At 35.1% G+C, this 12,227-nt stretch overlaps 1 protein-coding gene across 1 annotated transcript; it reads right to left on the reverse strand.

Moving 5' to 3' along the window:
• Positions 1-5,889: 5,889 nt before the first annotated feature.
• On the reverse strand, positions 5,890-7,423 carry LOC119647163. The gene is made up of 2 exons (XM_038047967.1): positions 7,289-7,423; positions 5,890-7,163 (listed from the first exon to the last, which is right to left on the reverse strand). Coding segments are annotated over exons 1-2 (1,245 nt in total). The 5' UTR covers positions 7,290-7,423; the 3' UTR covers positions 5,890-5,919.
• Positions 7,424-12,227: the final 4,804 nt, after the last annotated feature.

The raw sequence follows: 12,227 nt of genomic DNA on the forward strand, positions 1-12,227 counted from the left end.
CATTCGGCTCTTTCTTAATTAATTTGCTTAAATAATGCACTTAATAATATCCAATTACCCTAATGTTCGTCGCAGATTGCACATTATTGAATGCCGGGAAGTTTCAGGTTTGTGAACTGTTGGCGGGTGAAAAAAGTTTTTGTGAACTGTTGGCGGGTGAAAGGAGTTTTTTGGGTGAACTGTTGGCGGGAAAAAGAAGTTTTTGGTGAACTGTTGACGGGTAATTAAGAGTGTTTGGAACTGTGGAGGAATTAAAGGGAATTTTTGAAGGGACGTGAACGGCACGAACACTTTGTCTCTCTCACTTTGTCTTTACGGCAGACTGGCCAGATGGACATTCAAGCTTCAAGGATTCTCGTTCATTATCAACCACAGGAAGGGACCACAACATCTGGTTCCGGATTCTTTATCTCGAATGTATTCACAAGGTATCTGGATAGCTGAGTAGTTAGAGGTAAAACCTGGTAGACTGCGGTTGTGGTTTTATTGGCCTAAAATGGTTTCCCAGGTCAAGGACTATATTCGCAATTATGAAACGTGCAAGACGTCAAAAGCTCCCAACCAAACGCTGCGCCCTCTAATGGGAAAAGCGCTCATCTCTGATCGGGTATTTCAACGTTTGCATATCGATTTGACCTATCACGTCGTTTTTGGGCAAAGCTTGGTCACCCATGGGAATACCTACGCCTTTTTACGACGCCTGAAGGCCTTGCCTGATGCGACCTTGGAGGTCTGTTCTCAGGATAAACTTGCTATTCTGAGAGCGGAGGTTCAGAGGCGCATCCTCCAAGCAAGAGAGACACAGGAAAGTCGTTACAACTTGCGATGCCAAGCTCGTGAATTTCAGGTCGGAGATGTCGTGTATAAGCGGCTCTTCAACTTAAGGGGGTCATCCCGTGTGAAGGCTGTTTTTTTGCCTTTCTTTGAAAAATTATTTTGAAGGACTGGATAAAGATAGAAACGTCACCATATGTTTATTGATACCTCTGGTATATGTGATAAATTTTTCAGCTTGATTCCGTAGCTAATTTTCGAAATAGGTGTTAATTTATGTACCCATCTCCAAAAAAAGGTGTTTTTCTGCTGCCACGCTGGAGGGAGCTGCGTTCATCTGAGGGAAAAAAACTAAACGGCATTTTAATGTGGACAATATTCCACGGTCCGCAAACTAGGATAATTAGAAAATATTAAAAGGTAAATTTTTGGTGGGCTTTTAAACTTAATTTTTTGGATTTTGGTGTTTTTTTACGGCTTTTTTTATGAATAAAAAAAAACGACCAGTCCGATTGCAATTATCCTAGTTCGCGGACCGTAGAAATATGTACTAAAGAAGCCGTGAAAATTTCAAAGAATTTGGTTGGATAGATTTTGAGCTATGGTGGCAGCCGATTTTCAAGATGCAGTTTCGAGAAAAACGCATTTAAAAATTTAAATGTGATTATCAACAGTAAAATTTTAGCTCACCATTAATCTGCTATACTTGGTCCATAGAGAGCACCCTTCGTTTCTTCAAAAAAGTCTTGTAAGGGCGATTGTTGCTCTCTGGTGTCAATTGTGGCTCTTTTAGCGAGGTCAGGCGTTCGTCGTTCGGACCGCAAAATTCGCGCTTCATTACGGCGGTCGGCACAAACCTGACATATGTGACCAACTTGACATCCCATTGTCACTAGGATTTTGAGAATGCCATTGAATCCTTCATTGAAAATAATTATAGCCAGAAAAGTGGCTAATTCTACGACCTTGGCCCCAGAATGAAGGTGTTTATGAGCGAAAGTTCAGATCAATGCATTTAACGACTCATTGTTATTCTGGGTCTCTGCTCGTAAACATCTGTTCAAGATATCATCTCGTGACAAATCTTCGTAGATTGGTTTGATGACTGTTTGAACTTCTTCAGTCAAAGGTGCCTTCTCGTGGTGAAAACTATCCAGTTCTCCTTTAGCTTCCGCTTTGCGCCATTTGCACCAACTGTCCTCGCCTGCTGGACAATTTTGATGCTGAGGATTTTCGTCTGTAAAACATTTATGAAAGAAAGTTTCCCAAATTTCTTGCTTCATTCCTTCTATCGAATTTGCGTGTCGACGAATAGCCAGCCCAGGAAATGTAGTGAGGTCCTTATCAGCAAGTTTTCCAGCCCCTTTTCCACCAATGGCTTTGTGATTCTGCGTTGCATTTCTAAGCCGCGTTCCCATTCTTTTCTCGACATGTCCTACGTATTCCTTTTTTACTACCACGTATATTTTATTATTTGCAGAAATTTGCAGAAATACCGGAGAAAACTCCAGCAAAATCCAATATACAATATACAAAACTTGTCGCAATCGGAACATCCATGTTCATGCTTGCTAAAAGTTTCTTTGCTGATGTTGATGCGAAGTCCTTTTTCTTCTCTGATAACTATCGATTCCCATGAAATACTCGTTTTTTAGTGCGAGCATGACGTTGAACGATAAAGCGATCTCCCTTCGTACGATCCATTTTTAAAATTTTTAAAATCACTGAACACACAAACAGCACAATACTTACAACAAAATATAACTGAGTATAGCTTGAAAGCCTTTCAGTGCTCACTCTAGACTGGATTATCCTTTTTATTCCAAAGAGCAAATAAGTTTAGACAATTGATTGGTTTTCCATCTTTTTATATTTATACCTGTGTTCCAATTTATAAGGCTCAGGTAAAAAACTAACAGGTAAAAAAAGATTCGATGTTCTTTCTCATCGAGTACTCTAGCCGCGGCTGCAAACTCCTTACCTGTTTAACCCTGTAATTTCTGAAGGACTCGGAATATCGGAAAATCCCTTTGCCCACATATTCTCCACTATATATAGATACAATTCATGCAAAAAAAAATCGATTTCTCCAACCCGACACACGGGATGACCCCCTTAAGCAGTACAGCAAAGCGGTACAATGCCAAATTGGATCAGATGTTCGCGAAGGACCTTAAGGCCTAACTTAGGTCTGGATCTTTGGCTGCCTTTCCTCGTAAGCACGCCAACACTCAGCCGCTATCAGCAGTGATGGCCTCACTGGTCTTCAGCTGTCTTTCCTCGAGCGGGTCTCGAAAACCCAGCTGCCCTGTAATGACCGCGGCTGCGCGACGGGAGCGGAATCTCGTGCGGCTCTTTCTTAATTAATTTGCTTAAATAATGCATTTAATAATATCCAATTACCCTAATGTTCGCCGCAGATTGCACATTATTGAATTCGGGCAAATTAATCTTGACAGAGGTGAATGACTTGTCGCATCCGCAGGCGCATGCGCATGTTGCCGCAACATTGACTAGACAGAGTTCAAGGCAATGTAGCGGCAAGTGAAACGGTGCTGGGTTGAGAAGTGGAAAAAAAACGGGAGGCCGAAGGCCGGGAAGTTTCTGGTGTGTGAACTGTTGACGGGTGAAAGAAGTTTTTGTGAACTGTTGGCGGGTGAAAGGAGTTTTTTGGTTTGTGAACTGTTGGCGGGTGAAAGGAGTTTTTGGGTGAACTATTGACGGGAAAAAGAAGTTTTTGGTGAACTGTTGACGAGTAATTAAGAGTGTTTGGAACTGCGGAGGAATTAAAGGGAATTTTTGAAGGGACGTGAACGGCACGAACCCTTTGTCGTCTCTGTTCCGGGCAAAGGAGACTGCTTCGAAGACTAACTGTGACGCGGTTTAAATTAATATTAACCATAAAAAATTACAACATTCGTGGAAATAAAGTTTTACATCAGAAAACAGCAGAAGAAAGGAGAAGATGCGGCTCCAGTGGATGTGAAACTTTCGGGGAGGCGTTGCCGCAACAACGCCTTCACCTAGCGGATTTTTTAGAGTAGCTTCTCCAAGCCTATCCAGAAGACAGCGAACATCATAAGGTTTTCGTTTTTAATTAAAAACAAGTCGGGAAACCGGAAGCTGGACGCTTCAGGTACGAAAGGTTTTGTGTATTTCTTTGTACGTAGCACGTAATATATGCATATATTATGTGAGAATATCCACTTTCGGATGACATTGACATTCATAGTCTTGAATTTACAAGGAAGTGACAACTTTGACGTATTATAACTTTGTTAGTAATAGTGGTATCTCGACCAAACTTGGTGAGATCATGCTCTATATTATACCCTATATTATTGCGAAATTTCATGTTGCTAACATGAACTTAAGGGGGGTTTTGCAGCCAATTACTAAAAATTATGGTAATATACTATTATTAACTTTATTTGTACAGATATCAGTATGGAAGGTATTTTGGAGCCCAGGCACCATATAGTGGCAGCCTCCTGATTTTTTTCAGATTTTTCGGTTCAGTCGTTTCTGAGAATGGCCCCCTTAAAGGAATGGTCACTTTCAACCCTCCGCACTCCCCACTTTTCTAACAAATGTCAAAACTAAGACCGGGTTCGAAAAGTACTAATCGAGATCTTTAATTTGATACCCCACATGACTATATTTGATGAAAAAAAAATTTACACCCCCCTTTTGCATGTATGGGGACCCCCCCTTAAATTCAACGTAAAATGATGTAACTCACTGTATGCGTGAGCGTTCACAGTTCCCACCTTTCTACCAAATTTGGTGTCAATCGCTATAACCGTTTCCGAGAAAAATGCGTGTGACGGACAGACAGACAGACAGACAGACAGACAGACGGACAGACAGACAGACAGACAGACAGACAGACGGTAAACCGATTTTAATAAGGTTTTGTGTTTACACAAAACCTTAAAAAACGATGAGAACAAAAGTAAAGCAATAAACAAACTACACAATTGAAATTATAATACATATTATATTTGAGGATTTTCATATTCATATCATATCATACTGTCATGCTGGTCCCAAGCCCAGGTAAAGGCGGAGGGTTTGAGGCAACGTACGATAAATAGAGTATCGTTGGAGTTATTCTACTATGCTAAATCCTACCTGATCTCTCTTGGTGACAGGCCCCGCGACAGGTCGACCAAGAAAATGCATACAATGTCGTTACAAACATGATGATCGGGTTGAGTCACAGGCCTCGGAGAAATGCTAGGGCGTCCACCTCAGTCGACGCGGCAGGACGGGCCCCAGTCCTGTCGAGAAATGGGCAAGGGTTCTTGACGCATGGACGGCGTCAGGACGTAAGCAAGTTAGTCCGCATACAACGAACAAAACAAATACGTGTCTGCACGCTAAATGTTGGTACCCTAACTGGAAAGATGGTCTGGTGCCAAAAGCTATGACATTGAACGCGAACGCGGTAAAAATGGCTACAAACTTCTCTATTTTGGTAACCCACACACTCAATATGGTGTTGGCATTGCCATCTCAGAGGGTTTCCGTGATGCCATTAAAGAAGTCGAACGATTTGATGATCGGCTGATGAAGCTCACCATTATATCAGCTGATCGCACTATTCACTTCTTCACCGCGTATGAGTTTTGGTTACGGAAACCATAAACGAAAAAAAAGAATTATTTTTGCTTAATACTTTCTTTATTAGAAAAACTCTGATTGTTCACTTATAATATTAAGATCCAAGTACGTGATCTTATTCTTACGCGATTTCACTAGACTAACTGTTCGATACAAAATGCTCGTATTTATATTCAAATGGAACAAAAGATGTTAAATGCCGAATTGCATCTTTTGTAATTTGATATTTTGAAAGATAAGGAATATGCTAGATATGCATTTGGTATATTATTCTTATCTTCTGAATGTTTAGATCGGATAAGTGTTTAAGAATTATTGATGAGTGGTTCATATTTATTGTTTATACAAAGTACTCTGGTATTAACTTGACTGAATGTTGATAATAAAGGTATTGATTAATGGTCAAGTGTTTCTAATGATTCTAATTTATGTGAATGGGTTTGGGAAAGTGTTTCCAATGATTTTAATTTATGTGAGTGTGTTTGGTAAAGTGTTTCCAATGATTATAAATCGTTTACTTTATATGTCGTTGGAGAAGTTTGTTGTAATATGAGTAGGTGTATATGTAACTCCTCCCTCCTTTTCAATATCTTCTCTACGGCTTTCATTTATATTAATTTTGATCGATTTATTATTTTTAAAGTACAGATACGCAATAAATAGTACGGTAAGTATGATTATTATTATTATTATTATTGTACTTGTTGCAATAATGTTTTGTTTATGAACAAATTTGATTTCCTCAATTTTTTCCAAATTGTTTATGTTTTCAATCTTTAGTTGTTCCATATTTATTTTAATGTTATAATTTGAAATATTTTTAATTGGTTCGAGCATTAGTATCTGTTGAAATTGTTTTACATTGTTTGTGTATACTTTTTCGTTTATTTCAATATTGCAATTACTGAATCTAATTACAAATATTCCGTTTAGTTCATACAATTTTTCGTTACAGTTTTGTTTTAGTTTTTCATTGACATCTATTACTAGTAATAATCCTTTTTCAATTTCACTTACCTGATTATTATTCTTATATTCTATGATACAGTTTTTATTTTTACATGGTAATGTATTTTTCAAGGATTTTACATGTTTTTCAAACTTAAAATATTTGTTGTTATATAATACTACATTTTTAATGTCAATGTTTAAAGTTTGGTGGTATTTGTTTGGTACTTGGCTAACATAGTATGACAATATTGGTTGTGTAAGTATTGGAATATTGATGACAAATATTAGAATATTACTTTTAATTAGGACATTTGTTGTTATGTCTTTGAGTTCGTCAATGGAAAGGTTATATGTATCAATTTCGTCATATGTTAAGATAGATCTAGACACTATACCTGTTCTAGCTGAGTTTACGTTGTCGATTAGTTTTTCGAGTTCGTCCTTTATTAAATCTAAACTGTGATTTAATTGAATTTCTACAAGGATTTTGTTTATATGGTAAGTTGTGTTATTTATGTCAGACGCCAATGTTTTGAATGAACTATTTGTATGATTTATATTTTCCACTATTTTATTTAGGTTGTTTTGAAATACATTTTTAATTTGTAGTTGGTTATTCAATAATTTTATTAGGTTGTGATTATTTGTATCTATTACCATTAGATGTTCCATTATTTCTTCATGGTCATCGTTGTCCATGATTCGGAAGAGTAATTTATAAATTTTACCTACTGGGTTTATTAATCCGCGTTTTTCTCGATTTAGTGTTTCGGATTCCTTTTCTGTTTTACATAATTCTATGTAGCCTGGCATTTGGCCTAGTTTTGATTTACAGAGTTCGGTAATTCCACTTATTGTAATTGGATTAATGGTTTCGGTTGTTTGGCTATTAATATTAATGTTAGGTTACGTTATAGTTTCAACGTTATTTATGGGTTTGTCGAAATGTAGAAGTTTTAGTTCTCCTTTAATGGTTTTGATGGTTTCAACGGTATATGGATTGAGATTAATGTCTTTTGTTATTTTATTAAGTGCAATTTCGTATTGGGTAAGATCAACTTTGTGATATATTCTCCTGTAGTTTGTTATTAGTTTGACTGGGTCCTTTTTTATTAGAACGATTCCTGATTCGGATTTTATTTGTTCAATTGTCATTTCCATTTTTATAGTTGGTATTATAATAATAATAATCGTTGGCGCAACAATCCATGTTGGATCAGGGCCTTGAAGTGTGTTAGAGCATTATAATTATTATTATTTTTAACAACATACGGGTTTTGGATTTTGGTGTTGTTACGAAGGTCTGGAAAAAATATAATCTTATGTGAGTAATTCCCCATTTATGATCTCTAGTATCATTTTCTATCTAAAATATGGTATTTGTTTTTGTGAAAATGTTAAGTTTTTATTTTTAGCGATATATTCTGCTGTTACACAACTGAATACTCAGCAGTCATTTTCGTTTTGCTGTGCGGGTGAATTTTCTACGTTTTCTTTCACGAATTCTGTTGTATCAAGGGGTTGTTTTAGTTTTTCCAAGGATTCTAGTTTTAGATAATTTTCTAACATTTCTAATAGTTTGTTGTTTGTACTGCCCAATGAATCATAGTATTTGATTCTTTTGTTTTTAAGATCAATGACAGCTAAAGTCCAATGTACGTTATTTACATGTACTGGGATTATGATTATATCAAATGAGAATATGTTGATTTTACGTGTCCAATTACTAATTGATTGGTATCCGTTTTGTTGGAGACAAGGTATGAAGAATGTATTCATACTGTATATTCTTGGTAAATTATTATTTTGTTTACTGCGTTCAGCAATAAGGTTGAAATAGAAATTTATAATTTGATCGTTGAGCCATTGGTTTTCTTTTAGGGTGTGGATATCTTTTCTAGATATATTTAATTTAAATTTATTATTTATTATTTCGGTTTCTGAACTTTGATTTAAAGCATGTTTAATTATTAATTTTTGTTCGTCTGTAATAATGTATTCAGATGCTTTTTCTGTTTTTAATTCCGATTTTAATTTATGATTTGGTTCAGGATTTTTCATAAATTTTTTGATGCGTTTTATTCTGACTGGATGTATTTTATTTCTAGGTTTGTTATTTTTTGTTAATATGATCTCATTATTTTCATTTTTGATTATATCGACTTTTCGGAATTTTGGTTCCTCCTTGTGTCTTTCATTAGCATAGTTTTTAATGAAGACTCTGTTGTGACGGATGTCCTGTTCTAATTCACGGTTTTTGTTTTGATATTCTATCCATTTTAGTTTCTTTCTTTTTATTTGTTGGGAGATTTTGTTTTTATTGTGCAATCCTTATTGTATTTCGATAGGTTTATAGCCGGTAGTTGAATGGATTGTGTTATTATAATGTTCAGTAGCTTTTAGTATTTTTTCGGTGATGTTCATTTCTGGATTTGTTAGACTTAGTACTCTAATTTGATCAATTAAAGTTTTATGACAGCTATTCATGTCTGAGTTTCCAGTATGTGTATTTGGGGAGGTAAAATGAACTTCTATGTTTTCGCTACGTAAATAGTCTGACATTTATTAGATTAAATTCATTTTCAGCTATAATTTTTTGTGGTTTGCCTAGATTAGCATTCCTTTCTCGAATTAGGTTTATAAAGGTGATTGTATTTTTGTCTAAGGTTTCCTCTGTGTAAAGGTGTTTGAGAATTTATCGATACTTATAAAGAATTGTTTTTTTCCAATGAAAAAGATGTCGATATGTAATGTTTGGTTTATATCCGAAGGTGTTTCGGTTAATTTAAATTTTGGTTTGGCAGGATGTCGATCATATTTTACGAGATTGCATATTTCGCAATTGTTTATATATTTGGTGAGTAATTTATATATACCGTGGTATAGGTTTTTAATTTCTTCGAAATTTTCATTTATTCCGCGATGATTCCCATTTTCGTGTATTTGTTTGATTTTCTGATAGCATTGATCTTCATTTAGTAGATCAATTGCATATTTTGTACACTTCAAGAATTTTAATTTTATGTTGTTTGAGTATAAGCTGATAATTACTAATTGTATTTTATTCCACATGCGATCATTTAGTTCACAGTATATTCAAATTTTACCTTTTTCTGGAATATAACGTTTCAGTATATCTATTACTGAATTTTTACATTTGATATCGTTTTCGTCGATATATATTTTCAGTTTTTTATTTACAAACTTACTTTCTCTGTGTTTATGTTTTGTTATTATTATTTGTGTTTTGTATATGTTAACGATTCCTTCTTTAAAGGATATGAAGTCGTTTTGATCTTCAATCACCGAATGAATGGTAACACGATTACTTTCCATACTTTCAGAAAGTACTGTTTCATTATCAGGTGCTTCCTGAATTACATTTATTTGGTGGATATCTGTGTCTATTCGGCTGTGAAAATCTGCTACTTTGTTTTCCTTGCCTTTTATATACTCAATGTTGTAATTATACTCATTTAATTTTATTTTCCATCGCTGGAGTTTACTATTTGGTTCCTTTAGATTAAAGGTCTATGGTCTGTACGAATGTCGAATTGTACACCATAAAGATATGGTCTGAAATATTGTGTTGACCAGATTATTGATAGTAATTCCTTTTCTATCGTCGAGTAATTTCTCTCATGTTCGTTGAGGGTTCTACTCGCGAATGAAATAGGGTGTCCTTGTTGAGATAATACTACTCCGATAGCTTTATCGCTAGCGTCAGTGGTTAGTGTGAATTTCTTTTTGAAATCCGGGTATCTCAGAATAGGATAATTGGTGATAAGGTCTTTTAATTTTTCGAAAACTGCACAGTATTTTGGGTCATCTATGTTTATTTTATTAGATTTTTTGAGTGCATCGGTTAATGGTGATGCAATTTCTGCATAATTGTTAATAAATTTTCGATAATATCCTGTTATTCCCAGAAATGATTTTATCTCTTTTGTAGTATTAGGGATTTTTAAGTTTCTTATGACATTTATTTTATCAGGATTTGGTTTGATTCCATCCGTAGCCAGTATGTGGCCTAGGTAATCTGTTTCTTTTGAGAAGAATTTACATTTGTCGATTTGTATTTTGAGGTGATATTTGCGAAGAGTTGCTAGATTTTTTTTTGTATTATCCTCCATTTCCTGGAGAGATGTAGCAAAAATTAAAATATCGTCGAGGTATACGACACATATTTTATTAATGTGGTCCTTTAGAACTTCGTTCAGCATTCGTTGGAACGTTGCGGGGGCATTTTTCAATCCAAAAGGCATTCGGATAAATTCGTCCTTGAGGTGTTGAAAAAGCAGTTTTTTGACGGTCGGATTCTGCAACTTCAATTTGATGGAAACCTTTAGCAAGATCTAGGGTAGTGAAGTATTGAGATTTCCCTAGTTTATCGAATATTGATTCGATGTTTGGAATAGGAAACTTATCTTCAATTGTTTCCTCATTCAATTTACGGTAATCGATAACGATTCTCCATTTTGTTTTTCCAGAATTGTTCATTTTTTTTGGGTACAATCCAAATAGGAGCATTATAAGGGGAAGTGGAATGACTAATTATTCCTTGTTTTAACATTTCTTCCATTTGTAATTTAACTTCGTTGTCATGTATTTGTGGGAAACTGTATGCCTTTGAATATAATGGCTTGTTTGATTTGGTTATAATCTGGTGTTTTGTTTGAGTGGTACACGTTAGGTTGGTACCTTCTTTATAGAAAAGATCCTTATTTCCGTTAAGGATCCGCCGTAATGCGTCGGATTCCTCAATGTTGAGGTTCTCAAACAATTTTTGTTCAGGGTCTGTCCTGATTTCGGTTTGAAGATTAATTTCTTCTGGTGCAGCGTAGTTAAACAATAGTTTTTTGTTATTTATTTCTAGACTGCCCTTACCAAGATTAACAGTAACATTCAGAGGATGTAATAGGTACAGCTTTGAATGATTTATTTTTAAAATCCATCTCATTCCAGAGGATTTTATGAGATTCCGGGAGTTGGAACTCAGTTGGCATTCCCGTTTTTAGTTTGTTTTTGACTAATATTTCACCCCCTAGGCCTATAATAGGGATAGGTGTTGGAAGTTTTATACGAGTTAAGTGTGGAAGGAAGTTTTTATCGATTCCAGAAGTTGAAGCGCCAGTGTCAATTAGGGTTGGAATTATTTGATTATCAATGGTTAAATTGATTATGGGAAGAAGATTTCCGAGGCTGGTGCTAGCAAAATTTGTATCCATTGGTTCTATCTTTTGGTTGAACCTTCCTGATGGATCAATTTGCATTTGGGTTGATTCACCCTGTTTTGCAACATTTCTGTAGTTAGAACGGTTTTTGTTGTAATAATTGTTACTAGTATTATTTTGGTTTTTATTATAGTTTTTACAATTTTGATTTTTGTTGTAGTTATTATTATTACTTTTGCGGTAATTATTATTTTTGTAATGATTGTCCTCACGGTTTTGATTCTGATTGTTATTTGAAACATTTTTGTGTTTATTATTACGATATGAGTTATTATTATCTGAGGAGAACCGATTTGATTTATGTGGATGTTTATAATCCGATTTCCGTTCGGAATTATTTGTATTTTGGTATAATTCATTCAAAAGATTGAACGATTGGCCAAGTGTTTGACAATTACGACTTTCGAGTAAAAACATTTTATATTCGGGAATTAAACTTTTGTATTTGTTTAATACTAAACTTTCGTTTCTAACTGGACTGAACTCCGAATGTAAATTTTGATTAGGGTCTTGCAGGTATTTAACATTTAATTTATTAAGTAAACTATTCAATTTGTGGCATATGTCATCAAAATTTCCACCACTTACCTCATGTATTTGATTGACGATACTAGAGTAAGTTTCGGTGATGCCATACGTTGT

The sequence above is a fragment of the Hermetia illucens genome, chromosome 1, assembly GCF_905115235.1.
Source record: "Hermetia illucens chromosome 1, iHerIll2.2.curated.20191125, whole genome shotgun sequence".
Taxonomy (NCBI): domain Eukaryota; kingdom Metazoa; phylum Arthropoda; class Insecta; order Diptera; family Stratiomyidae; genus Hermetia; species Hermetia illucens.